General features: G+C 45.4%; 1 protein-coding gene across 1 annotated transcript in view; it reads left to right on the top strand.

The window, feature by feature from the left end:
• The first annotated feature begins 510 nt into the window (after positions 1–510).
• Positions 511–19,638, top strand: part of SH3BGRL2 (SH3 domain binding glutamate rich protein like 2) — a 50,855-nt gene continuing 31,727 nt past the window's right edge. The window contains exon 1 of the mRNA XM_027091966.1: positions 511–728. Within this exon, the coding sequence (XP_026947767.1) occupies positions 684–728 (45 nt within the window). The 5' untranslated portion in view covers positions 511–683. The remainder of the gene's footprint in view (positions 729–19,638) is intronic.

The raw sequence follows: 19,638 nt of genomic DNA, 5'->3' as shown, positions 1-19,638 counted from the left end.
AGCCGCTGGGAAGAGAGGAGCGCGCGTCCCCACCGCCCTTACCGTCCCCACTTCCCCGAGCGCCCGGCCCGCCCCACCCCGCCGGCCGCGAGTCGCTGGGGCTTGCTGGGCGGGCAGGAGACCCGGAGACGATGGGTCTCCGCGTCACCACTAAGTCTGTGGACGTTTCTGGGAGGGGATGCTCCACACCAGTAAACCACAACACTGAAACCCCAGCTCGGACTTTGAACCAAGCTCTTCTTGCCTAGTTTTCTTTTTGCCCCTTCGTCTCGCCAGGATCCTCGCCACCCCCGTCATAGCTTCTTCCCGGCCTCGGGTGGCCTTCCAGCCACCTGCGCGCGACCGGCATCGACGCGCAGCAAGGAGGCGGTTGGTAAGAGCTCAGTCCACCGCCATCCCAGGGAGCTGCGGAGACTACAACTCCCATCACGCCCCGCAGCCGGCTCCCTCCCCTCCCCTCTGCCCCGCCCCCCCCCTACCTTGGCCGGCGGTTGGGAAGCTCTCAGCTTTTATCTGCAGACCGGGCGGGAGGGTTCCGGATCCCTGCGATCTTCCCAGACCGGAGCGCTGTGCCCGGCGGTGGCGGTGGCGGTGGCGGAGGCTCTCAGCCGAGTTCTGCCTTTGCGTCCGCGCCAGCCCGGAGCCTCCGGGGGGCCGACGGTCAGTCCCGGCGCGGCGAGAGGATGGTCATCCGCGTGTTCATCGCCTCCTCCTCGGGCTTCGTGGCGGTGAGCACGTAGGGGACCGGCCGCGGGCCGGGTCTGCGTGGTAGGGGCAGCAGGGCGCCGATCCTGCGGGAGGCGCGCTGCGCCCGCCCCGGTGCGTCTCGGCGCGCTGCGCGTCCGGCGGCGGGAGCCGGCGCCCGGCAGGTGATCCATCATCCTCGGACAATGAATAGGGCGGGGAGCCAAGGTTGGTGGGGGACCCCGGACTCACCCACGTGCCCACCCTGCACGGCCTGAGACGGAGACAGGAAAATGGAGTCGGCGGGAAGCCCCCAGCTCCAGTTGAGTGGCTCGGGGATTTGGGGATGGGTGGTCCGAGAGCTTCGGGGGTCCCGCTTCCCTTGGTGTCAGTTCTTGCCGATTTGGGACACTCAGCCCGGTTCTGTGTTGTACGGGAGCTTGTCAGGCTGCTTGGTTTGCTAACCTAGCTCCTGAATGGAACAAGTTTAAGTAGAACTTGCTCTCCACCCTCTGTGCCCCGCCACCAAGCACGTTTCTTCAGTTTTATACCTGCGCAGAGAGAACAGTAAACCAGGTTTGTCCTGTCGTGCCAGGGGTTTTTGTTTTGTCCTTTTTTTTTTTGGCCTCGGGTACTATAAATATTTTTACATCTATATGTAAAATGTGGTGCGTTTGGTTTCTTTTCTCCAGTAATGCTGTGCTCAGTTTCATCTTGGGGACATATAAATTGTGGTCTCTTTCATTATTTTAAGCTGTTTTGTTTGGTCGATATTCTTGAATTTTTTTTTAGGAAGAAGTTACATAGCTAGATATCAGACTTTAGGGAAAAATTCAGTAATATACTTGATAGCCCACTGAATAAGACAGGTAGCAATATGTTCTACACGATTAGATTATTAAGATTTGGTTACCTTAGCTAAGAGTAAAACTCTAGATTTAAGAGGCTCTTTGGTGAGATACAGATTCAAATACATCAGAAAGTGCAATGCTGATAGCTTAAAATTTGGCCTGGCCAGTTGGTTGCAGGCCCAGCAACTCAACCATGTTTTCCCCAAATTTGTTTCTGAAGCAGGTGAGATGGAAGGAAGAAAATGTTGTTTGCAACACAACACTGAGGTTTTTTATTTAAAAAGGAATTACCCTACAATAGAAAAAAAGGCCCCCTTTTGCATTAGTTACAATAGATGGGAAATTCCAACTTATCTTTGTATGCAGGCATGCCCTGGTCCCCCACATTCCTGATAGTTTTGGTGTTTCTTGTTATTTGGGGCTGCTTAGTCATACCTGCCTTTTATAGATGTCTGCACTGAAGCTGCACTTCATGTGTTTGGAAACCCATACTGTTTCATGGATAGATTTTTTTCCAATTCACTTCTTCCTAAGAGTGCTACAAAGCTTTTGGTTTCACCATCAACTTGCGTGCTCCGATAATGGTTGCAATAGCATTTTATTGATTGAAAAAGGGATGCTTTATGTATTAAGAAGCCTACGCTAGCGATGTTGGACAAGTCAAACTTACGGTAATGACTTGGCTTATCCTGTAAGAAGGTCATATATCAAGAGAGTTCTGGAACCCCACATCTCTGTTTCCTCAATTCCATTAACAAATATTTATTGCCTGCCTGCTATGTGCCTTTTTAACTTTTAAATTTAATGTTGGGTGTTTTGCACATGAAGCTAGACCTGAGAGACCCCAGTTTTGAGGAAGGCTCTGACGAGTGGTGTGAGTTTGGTTGAAGTACCTCACCTCTGCTGGAGTTTCTTGTCCATAGAATGAAGGGTTGTGATGAATAACTCAGCATTGCACTCTAGCTTTAAAGTGCTTTGAATTAATTAGTTGGGTAAATGTGGATAAATCCTTATAATGACTTCTTTCCCATTGACAATATACATGTTAGTATCAAAGTGAATTTATTCTTTTCCTCTGGTGTTTTACTGGGATGGCTCAGGTCCCCTCACTAACACACCCGGTAGTCTGTGTTCCAACAAGATACGGTTTCAGCTGGAAGACATACTCTGTTATCACATACCATATGTACAGCCCATAAATGCTAATTATGTATTTTAAAGTACCTGATCTTTTTGGGTCTCAGACAACCCTCAGTCATTAAGTCCCTCCAATTGTAAATTTATCTCCTATATCAGTACAGAGTTTTTCTGTAATTAGGTAACATCAATACTTTGGGTGAGGGTAAGTTTATGCTTCTATGCAAGAATGGTGATTTCTAAGAGATAATGAAGTTGTTTAGGTCAGCTGTTGAGCAGAAGAGGCTCACTAGGGCTTATGGTATTATGCTGTATTGAGCTGTGAGGGCACAGCTGTGTTTTCCCTCCAGCGGTGTTGCATTGACCATTGGCTCTGTTTCATTCGGTGACCAACCATGACCAGCAAGTGCACGGGAGAATGAATAATGTGATTCCCAAGTCAGTTTGGTTTTAGCTGGAGTGGATTAAACCACAAGGAAGGAATGTGACTAGAAGTAGACGTGGCCAAGTAAGTCCCAGGAATTTCCAAAAAAGATGCTCTGCCCCAGTCAACAGTAGATTTAAACAATCTATCTGGGGAAAACTCTCATATGTTGTTCTGATTTGCCTGAACTCTCCAGCTTCAACACCTAACAGTGGTAGTTAGAATAATTAACAGAAGGGGTGATTGCCCTTTTCTCTTCCCCAGCTCCAAGTAAAATCAGCTTTTATAGGAAATAAAAGCAATGCCGCATTATTATGCTACGGCTACTTGAAAATCAGATTTCTTATGCAACTAATCGTGCTGCTGTCATTCATATCATAGAGAAGGGCACTTTATTTCAGTCCTAAGAAAATAGTGTAGTCATAGGAGTGCCGTTTTAAAATCTAATTTATTCTGGTTGTATACCCAGAAGGGGAGGTCTTGGTAACTTTATCCAGGAAATGTATTGATATGACTTTTTAATGTAAAAACATTGAAATCAGTCGATTATTTCATTCATTCATTATTTTATTTGCTCAACAAGCATTTTCTAAGGGTCTACTCCTTGCCTAGCCCTGTCCTTGGTCTTGTGGGAATTGGAGGAGAGCAGAGGGTGTGGTTTCTGTCCTCCAGGAATTCAGGTAGGGATCAGGTGGGGAGATAAGATAGGAAAGGTGAAACCACCAGTAATAAAGTACAACCCAAGGACACATGCCTCTTTCAGGAACATTCTTTACCAGAGATAGAAATTATATAGGCAGTGGAGGGATGCATTGCAGGATGTCAGATAAGGAGGAAATGTGCCAGAAATCATAAAATATGCATGTGGGAGCCTCAGGCAGATGGCAGAGAGAGGGACTGAGTTGGATTTGGAGCCCGGGAGAGAGTGCCTGAGCCCATCTTGTTCAGGCTGGAAAGGGAGGAACCTTAGGTGGGAGGGGACAGGCACCTGGGGTCCCTGTGGACCTTTTGAGTACGGAGTAGACCCTGAGTCCTTGAAAGCAGCCGGTGCTAACAAACTCCAGAGTACTCCACATCTCAGAGATGTCTTCAGAATCTGCAGCTGGCGTGCTGTCTGGAGCCTTTTGTCCCCAGGGAACAAGGTGCTGTCTGACAGGGAGAGACCCCTGGTGTGTGATTTCAGGAGAATCTTTACCATCCTGCTTGCCTTGACTAAAATTTCTCAAAAAGGAAGTAAAGTTTGTCACTCTTTGTGAAAAATTCTTGGGCTCAGTTGTGAGAGCTGGAAGAATACCGAAAGAGATTTTCTAGTGAAGTCCAACCACCTCATTTCACAGAGAAGGAAATTTGGGCCTAGAGATTGAATGACTTCCCCTGAGGTCATTAATGGCAGTCAGTGCAGAGCTGAGGGTTAAGTGGAGGCCAGGTCTCCTGACTACTGAATGTATCCCTTTGTACGTTCATTCAGCCCTACATTCATTCATGCCTTGATTGACTCATGCTCGCATCAATCATTGAAAACCTGTGAAGTACCAGGCTCTCTATTAGGTGTTGTCAGGTGTATGATGGTCAGCAGAACAGGCACACACTCTGCCTTCATGGCGTAAATCAGTGCGGACACTCCACAGCCCAAAGACTTGGGTTGCAAACCATTTCATCAAGGAGAATGAAGGGCTGATGCTGGCTCGGGGGATGTTTCCATGGGACAAGGGGAAATGAGCTAGACAGAAGTAGTATATCCCTGGATGTTGGAGGGGACCATCACCGGGAGGAAGAGGTACAAAGAAAGCAGAGTTGGAAGCAGAGTTGGAAAACATGGACCTTTGTCCACGGCTGCAACTGTGTTTTCAGGTGGGTGTGAGAGTGGAGGGGAAACATGTAGAAACTGTGCTCAGAGTTGTCACACTCGTTTTTAGCTATAGAAAGGCGTGCCCATGCTTTGCTTTGTATGACGTATGACTGCTGTAAACGTGCAATGGTCAGACCCGTGATAATGATCAAAATGCATTGTGAAGCTTCGTTGGTATAAGGGAGCTTCTGAAAGGAGCTCCGAGGTGATTAAAGTCAGGATGTGACCATATAAGACAGAGTGAGCATCAATTCCGCAGTGACTCTAATGCCAAAAAAAGCTAGTGAGGGTAAGCCTGGGCTTGCTGGGATCTTTAACTCAGTCCTGAGTCACATGGCAAGGTTTATTCCCATTTTACAGATGGAGAGACTGAAGTTAACGGACCTGATTGAGATGATACCCAGTAGATGGTGGGACCCTGAGTCAAAGTCTGGCAGGCAGGTGGCTCCAAAGCTTCTAGAGCAAAATTTCTCCACTATGGGCCCTTGGCGGAATGCAAGTACCAGGGGTGTTCCACATCCTGCAGTGTGCTGGACAGTCCCCTGTAAGAGCTGCCCGATGCAAAATGCCAGTGGTACCCCTGACAAGAAACAGCGCCGAAGGGCATTGGCAGGGGAGGGGAGGGAGTGAGTTTAGGGAAGTGGCAGGAGCATTATAAGAAATAATTAGGAGAGACAGGAATAAGTTGGGAGTGCAAGGACAAAGTTGTAAGGGAACGTCAGGCTGGGAAGGCTTGTGTATTGGTTTTCTACGGCTGCCATTAACAGAGTACCGAGAACTGTGGGGCTTAAACAACAGAAATTGGTCTCACAGTTCTGGAAGCTAGAAGGCGAGATCAGGGTGTTGGCAGGCTTGGTTCCTTCTGAGGGCTGTGAGGGAGACTGTGTTCTGTGCCTCTCTCCTAACTTTTGACAGTTTGCTGGTAATCTTTGGCACTCCCCCTTGGCGTGTAGATTATGACCCTGATATCTGTCTTTATGTACACATGGCATTCCCCTTGTGTGTGTGTGTGTCCTCTGTGTCTACATTTCCCCTTTTTATATTGAACTTCAGCCTACCCTATTGGCCTAATCTTAACTTGATCATTTGCAAAGATTCTATTTCCAGATAAGGTCACAGTCACAGGTACCGGGGGTTAGGACATCAGCATCTTTTAGGGGGACACAGTTCATTTCCCGTAACAGCATGCAAGTTGACAGTTGAAATAGAAGGACTAATTGATGGCATTTCCCCCCTTTAATTGGAAAGACTATGGGCGAATTTCCTGAATCTTCAAGTCAGATATGGGTATGGAATTATAGTCAATGTATACTAAGGTCCATTGCTAGAAAGGGAGATTTATCGATATCCCAAGCGAAGACCTGACCTCACTTTTTCTAGTTCATCTTAATATTTCCCAAATTTGATATTTTTTCCATTCTGTGATACTTTAAACTTGTAAATATAATCAAGGGCATGGACTCCTTTACGAAATTAGGGACTTTTTAAAATCCATGTGCATTAGGACATTTTAAATAAATGTTTCATTTGATTTGAGGAAACTAAATTTTGACATCTATTTATAAAAGTATGAGGTGGTTTCCACATCGCAGGAGTGTAAGCCTAATTGAGCTTTGTTTATTTCTGTATTTTTCAATTTTTTGATCAAAAGCAGAAAACAGCTATTGTGAAAAAACCCAACAATTCTACAGGCAGCAGTGTGAGATACTAACTCTAAAGAATGTTTCTTCTTCAGGTTTTTCATGTTTAATTTGTAAAAAGTTCTGAAATGAATTGGGTTTTTTTTTTCAGTAAAGTTAGAAATGGGTGACAGAATAGAAAAGTTCTAGATTCTTAGTGAATGTTTCATTTTTAACATAAGAGTTAGTATGACTTAGCGATCATTATTTATGAAATTTTGAAATGCAGATTTGAAAAAAACTGGATCAAGAAATTATTAGTTTAGCTGCCAAGGGTTAGTCTTTTTAAAATTTGCCTTCCAAACTCTAAACTCAGAAGGAGACCCTTTTAGGTTTCATCAGGTTTTCAGTAGGGACTGCTTTTAGGGGTGTTAGTTTAGCTGCAGAGTTCTTTAGAAACTTAAGTTCTCATTTAAATCACATTCCTGTATTCATTATTTTTCTGTGATCAATTTTATATTACTCTGTTTATCCATTTTGCCGAAAAGGAGCTTAGCTTTCCAGGTGAGAAATGTAGTGAAAAGTTATTTTTTCTCAGAAATGGCCAGTGCTTTTTAACATGTGAGGGAAATCCTCTACTCCTGATCATGTACAATTCTCTTTTTGGGCCCTCTTTCTTGTTGTAGCTTAACAACAAGTCGCTGAAACCTTCTGTTTGGTGTTTTTTTAGACCAATAGGATCAGTACTTACCGTTGCCAGAGTTTTGATTGGCAGTTGGTGTGGCTGGGAGAGTGGGACAGGGGAGTCAGAGGTTGGAAATGGATACCAGCTGCAACTGAGCATCTAGTTTAAAGCAGTGGTTTCCCTCTGTCCTCTGAAAAGGCTTATCTGAGTTTATCTGCCAGCACAGGCTAGTCCCCCAGGAACTGGGCTGTGGTAATTTAAGGTTAGAGTTGTTACTTCTTTTATGTTTGATTGTTTTGTTCCCAAACGCTAATGGACTGAGGAAAAGTACCTAATGGAATGTTTCCCTTCTGGACTCATGACAACTCTGCTGTAGGACTGAAAGCTGAGCTAGATGCTGGCAGAGGGGGCCCCTACAATCCCAGGGACTTTTAGGCTGGTATGGCCCCTGGGAGACTCTGGAACAGTTTGATTGGTATTTCTGAGGGGACCTGACTCTTTTGGGCTGGCTCCGTAACTGGCAAAACCCCAAAGGGGGTTTCCTGGAACTGACCCCTGAGAGTGGAATGGTGTGCATCAGAGTGTGTCTGCCTTGTTGTGGCACCTTTGTGTGCTCCCTGCCACTATTACCTCAGAGCTCCCAAAGCCGGAAAGGAAACACTGGCTGTGACTGCGGGCAGAGAGTTCTACTACGTCAGGATGCATTTTCCATTTCCTACTGGTGATGGATAGCCCAGATCTGGAAATGGCTTTTTGTCACCTTGGCTCTAGTGGCTTGGGAGTGGAGGGCTAAGAGTAAGAGGTGACTTGCTGGACAGGTCAGTTCAGTGGTATTTGGTAAATGCAAATATATGTAGTTAAAGTCAGCAGCTATTGCTACACACCAATCCGATATTAAAAACAAAACAACCAACAAGGACCTACTGTACAGTACAGGGAACTGTACTCAATATCTTGTAATAACCTATAAGGGAAAAGAATCTGCAAAAGAATAGATATATGTATATCTGAATCACTTTGCTGTACACCTGAAACTAACACAACATTGTAAATCAATTATACTTCAATATAAAAAAAGGTAAATAAAAAAATACACCACCTGTATGCAACTTAAGTTGGGAAAAGAGTTTGTGATTATAATATCTGACTTAAATCAGTTTATGACCACCATCCGATTTCAAATAAGTTCAAGTGAAAACAAAACAAAATAAAACAAAGCAAAACAAAAAAACCCAAAGCAACACAGCCAACATAGCTTTTGAGTTAGTTTTCCTTCTGTGGGTTGCGCAAGCAGTGGGAGTATGGTCTCCATTCATGACGTTCCTGTGTGGATTGAAGCTTCCAGGTTCTCTTCTTTAGTAATCATGTTCATCAGGATAGTTCCTTTGACTGGAAATTGGCCATTTCCATAAGCCTGGATCCCCAATTGACAGGAGGTTTGGGTTACACTGTCATTTTATGATAAACTACATACTAGCCAAAGTAGGTCTTTGGATTGAATACCTACTGATTTATTTAATTCTGGAGTCAGCTTACATTCAACCCATGCACCTACTTCTGCCTCATCTTTGGATTATGTACCATTGGCGAGATGTCACCCAGTGCAGCACGTTGGCTACATTAGTGTAGCCTCATGGTTAGGGCGGGGCTTGGTCCAAATCCTAGTCTGCCATTGGTGAGCGACACGACGTTAGGCAAGGAGCCTCAACCCCTTCATTTGTAAAAGTGGGACAGCAGTGGTACCTTCTGTGTAGGATTGCTGTGAGCATCAAAGGCCTGAAGTATTCCACATACAGTGCCAGGTACATAGAAAGTACGCAGTGCATTTTATCTATTAGTTCTATTATATCGTTATTAACAGCAGCAGCAGTAGTAATAGCAGTAATAAAAGCATGAAAAAAATTATAACCCTGAACTGTGCAAGATCTTTAATCATCAAAATATTGCATACAGTACATAATGCTTACCAAGGATGCATGCTGATATAATGTTTGGAGAATTTTTAGTAAATTCAAGTGTCAAGAGTTTTCAACTGAAAATTTGAATAAGAACATGACAATTTGAGGCGGTTCCCCAACAAACCACTTAGGTTCTTCTGTAATTTTTGAACATTTTATAGGGACACAGCATGCTGTGCACAGTCACTAAACCACATTTATTCACAGCCTACAAAGTGCTTACTATGATGCAAGTGGGCACTATTCCTTTGCTGTACACAGTCCATGATTGCAGAGTCCTCATCTGATTTAAGGCTTCCTAAACTTGGCAAGTAGATTTCATCCCAAATGGCAGCCCTGTCTGATGAATGGTGGCTGCCTGCAGAGCTGGGAGAGGGGTTTTGGAGCCTTGTCTGGGATCAGCTGGAAAACACCCAGTGTGGTTTTTTTGTTTGTTTGTTTGTTGTGGTTTATGACTGCATTGGGTCTTCATTGCTGCGTGCAGGCTTTCTCTAGTTGCAGTGAGTGGGGGCTGCTCTTCGCTGCAGTGAGCGGGCTTCTCATTGCAGTGGCTTCTCTTGTTGTGGAGCACGGGCTCTAGGTGCGCAGGCTTCAGTAGTTCTGACTCGCGGGCTCTAGAGCACAGGCTCAGTAGTTGTGGTGCGCGGGCTTAGCTGCTCCGTGCCATGTGGAATCTTCCCGGACCAGGGCATGAACCCGTGTCCCCTGCACTGGCAGGTGGATTCTTAACCACTGTGCCACCAGGGAAGCCCCCAACACAGTGTGATTGATTGTTGATGTCTGCTCTGGCCCCGGAGGAGGGAAGACCAGGGCTTATCCACATACTTGCCAGCCCTGTCTTAGACTCTGTAGTTGGACTCTGTCTTTCAAATTCATGTAACTGAATGTAGAATATTTTCAGTCTGTAAGAGGGAAGAGAAATATGAGAAGTGGGTTGAATTGATGGATTATATCCTCTGCAAACATCTCACCTCGAATATGGGGTGAGGAGGTGGCAGCAGAGAAAGGGCAGGATTTCTGTGGTTAATGAAAATGAGTGATACTTCCCGGAAAAGACAGTGATTATCCTGACTGTGAAACTGAACACCGAACCTTGTTTGTTGTTGTGAAACGGAGGCAGGGTTCTTTCAAATCTGGCAGATGGGCAGGGGTGGTGGTAAAAGAGATAAGGGGCTTTGTGGAAAAAGGTGGTAGAGACAGGAGAGGGAGAAAAGCACTGGAATAGGTAGATTCGAGGATAAGCCTGCCCACTGTGCCCAGCCTTGGACATTGAAAAGTCAGGTGAACAATGAGTGTTTACCTGTGGCCAGCAATGCGGGAGGATTTTTTCTGCAGGTAATTTAATCCTTACAATCATCCTACAGACTGCAGTCTATTATACCAATTTTACCGATGAGAATATTGAGGCACAGAGTTGTTAAGTAACATGCCCAGGATGATTCAGCTCAATGAAACCAGATTCGAGCCCTTGTCTTCTGACTTTGTGTGTGGTACTTGTTTCGTGACACCACATTGCCCACCAGAAGGGCCCCTGATCGGAGATCAGTGAGGACCTGGTCATGCCGACCCAGAAAGCTGGCTGGGATAACAGTGTGTGAACTCATGCTAACGAAGGGGGAAGGGGCAGAACTCCACTCAGCAGGTAATTTTTAGGCACAGTGTCCTCAGGGCTTGTGAAAACAATAGCTTTGCTTCTTCAGAGACTCTGATAAAAGCTATAAGGAGTATGCGTTGAGATGGAAAGCTAATATTTCATAATAATAGTAACAACTGCTGTTCACAGCATGTGCAGGAAGTACTCAGGGCTTTGCGTTTGTTATTTGTATTTCTTACAGTAACTTGGTGTGGTAGCCATTGGAAGTGGAGAGAATAGATTTTTCTGAGCAGAGAGACCTGGGTTCAAATCATGCCTCTGGTTCCCTAACTGGCGGGGTAGCTTAGCAAGCCTTTTTATTCCTCTGGCTCTCAGCGTCCCCATTTGTAAAGCTGTTGGAGCTTCAAGAAATGGCAGCCATCGATAATATTATGAGTTTAAGTCAGCAATAATTCTCTGGTCTTTGGTAAATTTTCAACTTTAAATGAACTATCAAGATTTAATGAAGGAAAAAGAATTGTTCTTATAATCAGACAAATAGGTCCTGCCTTCAATGGAACATGTCCCTAGGAAGACCTGAAACTGTGAAACTGACATTGTTTATTGGGATTAGTGTGAGCTAAGAGGTCACGGTCTGGTCGCAGAGGCTGGAACCCCATTGTTTTTGACTTAACAGTGTTTAAAAGTTTTTTGAGCAAAGATTTTAAAATCCTGGGAGATGTCTTTCTCACCCCTACACATCATCTGGATTTCCCGTTCTTCTTGAGACATCTGGAGACCTTTTGATCTCCATCCTGGCATGGATCCACTGAAGCTGACTAGTGGTGGCCCCTTCATGGGGGCATATACCCCGGGGGTCTCCACAGCCCCCCACCATTCCCACCACCTTCCCCACTCTGAGCCATTTGTTCTTGAGCTCGTGTTATTCTTTTTCTTATGTTAGAAAGTATTTCTTGGCGTCCGTGTCTATCCAAAGTGGGTTAGATTGAGAGTGTATTGAGAGGGTTCTATATGTTTCAGGAAGAATGGGAGCCAGTGAGAGTTTTTCTGTGGAAGAAAAGACAGAATAGTCCCAAATGGTTATTAGGTGTTTGTTGGCCGCATTCCTTTCTGTTAACTGCCGGACTCCTGTGGGCATTTGAATAGTCGACTCTCTGTGGAAGCTGATTATTATGGGAGGTGAAAAGTGTCTATTTCCTGTCTCTGCTGTGCCGGCCTCCCAGTCAGTCTGTAATCTCAGAACTGCGGCTTGAGGTCATCATGCTCTGAAGCTTCTTTGGAAAGGTTGGAGATGAAGCTGATCATACCCTAAGCCCGGGTTGGTCAGCAGCACCGCCATCAGCATCTTGGGCTTCATAGTTCTCTGTCGTGGGAGGTTGCCCTGTGCGTTGCAGACAGAGAGCAGCGTGCCCAGTCTCTACCCACCCCGTCCCCCAGTTGCGACAACCAGAAATGTCTCTAGACGTTCTCCCATGTCCCCTGAGGGGTAAACTCCCTGACTGAGAACCCCTGCCCTCGTCACCAGTAGCGGAGAGGAAATGCTCACGATGTGATATAAGACTTAGATCGCAAAAACTGGAAGGAACAGAAGAGATCATTCAGTTCATCTTTCTCTTCTGCTGAGGCGTGAGCTAGTAAAGGACTAGCTGCCTCGCGTCTACACTACTTGTCCTGATTCTCCTGGAACAGTGTCCTGGGCGTCGGGAGACTTGAAATCTGGTTCTGGAGATGCCATTTAATCAGCTTTGTGTCTTTGGACTAGAAACTTTGCATTTCTGGGCCTTAGGCTTCTCATCATGCGATTGTTGTTTTCTAGTTGAGATCATTCACATACCATAACCCTTTAAATTGTTGTGTAAGTGGTTTCTCACGGATTCACTGGGTTGTGCAACCATCACCACTAGCTCCTTTCATCAACCCCAAAAAGAACCCCGTGTCCATGAGCAGTCGCACTCCCCAGCCCCTCCTCCCCGAGTCCCTGGCAACCACTAATCTACTTTCTATCTCTGGATTTGCCTGTTCTGGACATTTCATATAAATGGAATCATACAATATGTGACCTTTCGTGTCTGGCTTTTTTCACTTAGCACGTGTTCTCAGAGTCCAGGCCTGTTGTAGAATGTCTCTGCACTGTGTTTCTTGGTATGGCTGAGTAATATTCTATGTACGAATATACCACATTTTGTTTATTCATTCATCGGTCGAGGGATATTTGGGTTGTTTCCATGTTTTGGCTACTAGGAACAATGCTGCTGTGAACATTTGTGTTGGAGTTTCTGTGTAAATGTGTTTTTGGTTCTCTTGAGTATATTCCTAGGCGAGGAATTGGTGGTTTCATATGGTAATAACTGTGTTAGCTTTGTGAGAACTGCCAGACTGTTTTGCAAAGCGGCTACTCTGCTTTACATTCCCACTAGTAATGGATGAGGGTTCCAGTTTCCTCACCAACACTTGTTATTGTCTGTCTTTTTGATTATGGCCATTATCGTGGGTATGTGGTAGAATCTCGCTATGGTTTTGATTTGCATTTCCCTACTGCCTAGTACTGTTGGTGTTGTTTCTTAAGAACTGGTTTAGATCTTTTTTATTTTTAAGAGCTCGCTTTAACTTTTTTCTTTTATTCCACACTTAGACCAGTATGACAGAATTGAGTCTTTAGGGGATATGTGTGTATGTGTGTGTGTGTGTGTGTCTATAATTAATTGAGCTAATCAATTCCCATATGTTCATAAGTACCTTCTATTGCCCAGTGTTCAGCCATGTTTAGGACAGAATATATGGCATGATCCTTCCCCCCCAAGGAGCTAATCATCTGAGTGAGAAGAAGAGCACAGAAAACAGAGCCATAGGGAATACAGTGCTAGAACGAATGATCTATCCTGTAGGTAAGTCTCCAGGGCAGATATATTTATCTGGGTAAGGGCAAAGGAAGGCATATTCTGAGCGAGACAGAAAGATGGCATCTCTTAAATGGGGAAGGTGGCTGTTTTTAAGATTCTAGAAAGTGTCACTTAAATAAAAGGCTCCAGTGGAAAATTGAGAGACTTTTTTTTTCCAAAATATTTTGTTTCAGCTTGGCTTGTGAACTAGAAAAGATGTCATCTTTCCTGTTCTTTATTTTTTTAATAAGTTTATTTTTATTTATTTTATTTTTTTAATAAGTTTATTTATTTTTGGCTGCATTGGGTCTTCGTTGCTGCGCACGGGCTTTCTCTAGTTGCAGCGATCAGGGGCTACTCTTCGTTGCGGTGCGCGGGCTTCTCACTGCGGTGGCTTCTCGTTGCGGAGCATGGGCTCTAGGTGCGCGGGCTTCAGTAGCTGTGGCAGATGGGCTCAGTAGTTGCAGCTCGCGGGGTCTAGAGCGCAGGCTCAGTAGTTGTGGCTCACGGGCTTAGTTGCTCCACGGCATGTGGGATCTTCCCAGACCAGGGCTCAAACCCATGTCCCCTGCATTGGCAGGTGGATTCTTAACCACTGCGCCACCAGGGAAGCCCCCCTGTTCTCTTTTTGTCAAAGAAATGAATTTGACTTGTGTACCCATGCTGCCTTTTGTTGTAGACTACATGATTCCTTTTCCACTGGCGTGCATTTCCTGTCGAGCGAGAGCATGACACATGCATGCTCTACAGTGAGTTCCATAGTGACATTTTAAAAGTGAGCTTGGTTCTAAGAGATAATTAACCGAGATGAGATGATTAATTATTCACCTTTTTAAATTCCTTTTCCATTAAAGGAGGGAAAACAGTGTCCTCCTTCTAACAAGATTAAGTCTGCATGTTAGGTTCAGAGAGTGTAGGAAAACCTCACTGGCTGCTGAGAGCTTCTGCCTTCGGGGCCTCACCTTTTGGCCTTGCATCTTGGGCCCTCTGATCCGAATCTGACCTACCTTCACAGCATTTTCTTTCACTATTCTTTAGACCACTGTATACACACACCAGGCCTTTTTTAAACCCCTGGTTTAAAACGCCTTCTGTGCGTTTTCGCATGCTGCTTTCTTTGCCTTGATTGTGCCAACCTTGCATTGAAACTGGTCAGAGTCCCCTCCCTTCTTTGAAGCCCATGCCAATAATATTTCCCAATGAAGACAGCCGTCCTTTGCCCTCCAAACTGGGAGGATGCTGTTTCCACAGCCCTCCAGGATGTGGAACTGTTTTCCTGGCACCCAGCGCATTTCACCCTTGGTTACAATTATTTTGTACCCAGGTGGTTTGCATGCCAAGTTCTAAGCTCGTTGCGGTCAGGTCCTATTCATCATCTTATCACACACTGCCCCACATTTGCCGTTAGAGAGCTTGGCATGTTGTATTTATTGAACACGTGGAGAAGAAATATTGTTTCTGTAGCTTCCACATCAAAAACAAAAGCTAATAAAAGTTGGTGACCATGCCAGGGCGGGACTGGAGTGGAGTATGTAGTAGACGAAAGTCTGATTGGAAAACAGAGAGGCTGCGAGGGCCATGATTTATTTCGCTGCTTTGTAAATAAGTGGCATGGAGAATCTACGTTGTTATGGATAATTTTATTACAGTATTACGTCTCTTATCCAGATATCATAATTCTAGAACCTTCATTTGGGAGGAAGCAGGGAGACCTCTGAGAGGCAGTCAGCTGTTCTCCCTTCAGTGGAGCAGGGGTCAGGGAGCTGACCTCAGGGCCTCACCCAGAAGACTGGGCATGCAGTAGGCCCCTGCAGCCTTGGGCCCCGCTGAGGGATCACCAGGGGAAGCTCTGAGAAGGGACAGCCACCTTCTGAAAGCAGAAGTGGAGAATTCCAGAAGCACAGCTTTGGGCTCTGCTTGGCATAAAATAAAACAGCGGGCTCTTGTAAGTGGGCTCTGAGAATGTCAGTGCACCACATCAAAGGACAAAAATGGGCCGGAAGGATGATGCCTTGTCCAGAACAGATCAGATCGGCTTTGGCACATTTTGGTTTGATGTACCCTGCTGAACAATGCAGGAACACATGTGGTGCATTTCAGAAAGATTTCTAAAATAAAAGTAGTTTAAAACAAGATAATAATAAATCTGTGCTTAAAGGGCCAAGTTTCAGTTATATGGAAGACCTCACTCTCCGATCCCAGGAGAAAGTAACTTACTTGCTCTTAACTCTGTGCCCATGTGGACTGCCACTTTTCCTTCTCTCTACCTTTCGATATTACAGCTGTAGATTCTTTTTCCTCATCATCTTAGGAGCCGTTTGTTTTATATTCTTTCTATATTTCTCATGCTGTGCTTCTCTTCCTTGCTTCCACATCAGCTGCAGCGTTTATCGCCCATCCCGGGCACCTTCCCCACGGAGCACCTGCCTTTGGGCTGCCCTGACCCTGTGGGCACTCCTCTGTTACTGCCAGTTTTCTATGGAAGTTACCTGTTGACAAGCCCTGTCTCCACCCCCTTCCCCAACGACTATGCACTGCATCACACTGGAGCCCTTGATTTGTCACTTACGTTCCCCTAGTTACTAGGGCAGCGTTTACAGCCTCGCGAGGTCTCCACAAGGTCTTGTCAAACCTGTTGAGTGAACCATGCCTCCTTGACCTTTTAGAGACTTCAGTTTTTCTTTGTGCTGCGTCTCTCTGCTCTCTCTCTAATTCCTTTTTTTCTTTTTCCAGTTTTAATATTTTTTTCATTTAAGTATAGTTGCTTTACAATGTTGTGTTAATTTCTCATTCTTTGTTAACTTCTCCACTGACTCTTTGGAGTCAAGACGGAATGCAGAAATGACATGGCTGAAAATAACGAGGAATCTGAGGCAGAGACACCAGAATTTGGAGTCACTCTTCAAAACAGACTGTCTTATCTGGGCTGCAGGAATCAGGGTCCTCCGTAGGAAGGGTGAGAGCTTGCAGAGATTCAAGCTAGCTTTGAAAGCTCCTAGGGGCGGTTGTGTGGCATCTGAACAGAATGGAGTGTCCAGCTGAATGGGAATTTTCAGCACCCAAGGCGCACTGACCGGCCTGGCTCAGTAGCCCGAGGAGGGAAGAGAAAGCTGACGGGACCGGTCCATGAGATGCGGGTGAAAAGGCCCAGACTTTCTCTGAGGCATCAGTGTGCACCCACTATGGAAATACTAATTCATTATATGATCCCCCTAAAAAATGTAATTGTGAGAACAATCTGCCGTCCCCATATTATTTGTCAAATGTAAATAGATACAGTTTCTAGATCACCTCTTAGGATCTCTTCTCGCACATCTGAGAATGGACTGGCGTAGAATTGGGAAGAACATACTCCAAACACGCTGTTGCAGGGCAGCACCTCCGGCCATTGATAAAAGCATGGCTTTTGGCTGCAGTCCTGTCGTTCTTGGTGGAAAATACCATCCTCAGCAGGATTTCCTCATTACTGCAGAGGATTTGGACTATTACAGCAAGTTTTGCTGGAGCAGGTTTTTCTACAAACGATCCTCTAATTAACAGGAAGCATGTGTGTGAACAGTAGTATGTAATTTTCATAGATAGTCTTGCAAAAGAGCGGCATTTTAAGTTCATATTTTATACTTGGCTGACTTTTTCCTTTAAGGAAGTAAACATGTAATCTTGACAGGGAATGTAAAAACAGAAACATCAAACCACCCACATCTTTCATTCCAGGTTTTTGCTCATGTTTTTTATGGCTTCGCGTTGCCAAGTAATACAAGTTGTTTTGTTTTCATTTTTGTTTTTTTCAAAATGCAGAGTAAAAGCAATTTATGGCATGAGTTGATAGAGAAATTAGTTAAAGCCGCTTATATTGCATCAAGCAGGTGGGAAAGGAGACAAGTCAACTAACAGGTATGTGACGAGCAGCTCTTCGGAGCCACCCTGCTGAGTCCCGGGGGAACACCGATGTGCTACACACATGGTCTTCATCCGCCGGAGGAATTTACAGTTAAGTTGGGGAAAGAGGCACAGGTACCTGCTATCAACAGCGCCAGGCTGTATATCACTAAATGGCGGTGACCCGTGGGGGTAATGGGAGTTTGATGAAAAGAGGGTCTGGGAGGGCTGTGGCTGGTATAAGTCAGGGTTTCTCAGCATCAGCACTGTTGACATCCTGGGGGGCTGTCCTGTACATCACGGGGTGTTTGGCAGCATCCCTGGCCTCTGCCCACTCGATGCCAGTTGTACCTGCCAACTGTGACAACCAAAAATGTCTGCAGACGTTGACAGCTGTTTCCTGGGGGGGGGGACAAAATTGTCCCAGCTGAGAACCACTGGGTAGGCATAGTTGATCGCAGTGTGGGCTTTGGGGCTGAACCTTGAAGAATAAATAGAACTTGGACAGGACGTGTGGACCATATGGAGATGATTTAGTTAACAGAAGCCATTATGTAAAGACCCAGTCAATTTCTTTTTTCCTTTTTGCTTTATTTACTTGTTTACTTATTTATTTATATATTGGAGTATAGTTAATTTATAATATTGTGTATATGTCAAGTGTACCGCAAAATGATTCAGTTATACATATATATATTCTTTTCCAGATTCTTTTCCATTATAAGTTATTACAAGGTATTGAGTATAGTTCCCTGTGCTGTACAGTAGGTCTTTTAGTCCCAGAGGACAGCCATGGGGACATTTGTTAATTCCTCTTTACGTGCCTGACATCTGTGGTTCTCCCTGTTCCACTTTCTAGTTTGTTTTTTAAAATTTATTTTATTGAAGTAGACTTGATTTACAATGTTGTGTTGATTTCTGCTGTACAGCACAGTGATTCAGTTACACACACACATATATATATATATATACATTCTTTTTCATATTCTTTTCCATTATGGCTCATCACAGATTACTGAATAGAGTTCCCTGTGCTACAGTAAGACCTTGTTGTTTATCCATTCCATATATAATAGTTTGCATCTACTAACCCCAATCTCCCGGTCCTTCCCTCCCCCACACCGCACTTTCTAGTTTTAACTCTAGCATTCTTTTTTTTTTTTTTTTTGCGGTTCGCAGGCCTCACTGTTGTGGCCTCTCCCATTGCGGAGCACAGGCTCCGGACGCGCAGGCTCAGCGGCCATGGCTCATGGGCCCAGCTGCTCCGCGGCATGTGGGATCCTCCCGGACCGGGACACGAACCCGTGTCCCCTGCATCGGCAGGCAGACTCTCAACCACTGCGCCACCAGGGGAGCCCAACTCTAGCATTCTTTTTCTCAGTCCCTGTATGCAGCAGAGACGGGAAAGTCAAAAGGGTTACTCTTGTGAACACACAGCAAGGGACAGCGCCTGTCTGTTTCTGGGTTTGGTGAGTCTGGCCTGGGCAGTTGAGGCGCATTCTGCTGTGACGAGCTCTGTGCAGCGTGTGCCTGAGGAGACCCCGTCCTGCCCTCATCACTTGTAGGCTGCCCTAGCTTGCCTCGCAGGATGGGAGGACGACAGGGTTGGCATGAGGATACAGCCTCGCAGAATATGTGCTAGCGTGACAGCAGTCATGCTCAACTCTAAAGGGAAGCCCATTTTTACCAAAGGGTATGTTCCCAGAGAGTGGATCCTGTCAATGGAAATAATCAACAATCAATCGTAAGAACAGAAGAGAGTTTTATTTGAGCCAAACTGAGGACTAGCCAGAAGCCAGCTTCCCAGGTGACTGAGAAACTGCTCTGCAGAAGCAGGGTTTCCAGCACAGTTTATATCTTGTCAGAACAAAGAACATGAAACTAGTCAGGGTTGCATTTCTTCAAGATTTCAGAAAAAGAACATTCCAGCCAGTGCCTAGCAAGTCAGCATGGCCTTGGCCCCTGGGAAGGGAGCCTTATCCTCCCTTTACATCCTCCCCGGACCGGGGCACGAACCCCCGTCCCCTGCATCGGCAGGCGGACTCTCAACCACTGCGCCACCAGGGAAGCCCTTAATCT

The sequence above is a fragment of the Aethalodelphis obliquidens genome, unplaced genomic scaffold (genome assembly GCF_003676395.1).
Source record: "Aethalodelphis obliquidens isolate GAN/ISIS:26980383/991018 unplaced genomic scaffold, ASM367639v1 scaffold3, whole genome shotgun sequence".
Lineage (NCBI taxonomy): Eukaryota > Metazoa > Chordata > Mammalia > Artiodactyla > Delphinidae > Aethalodelphis > Aethalodelphis obliquidens.
This window is presented reverse-complemented; position numbering and strand designations above follow the sequence as displayed.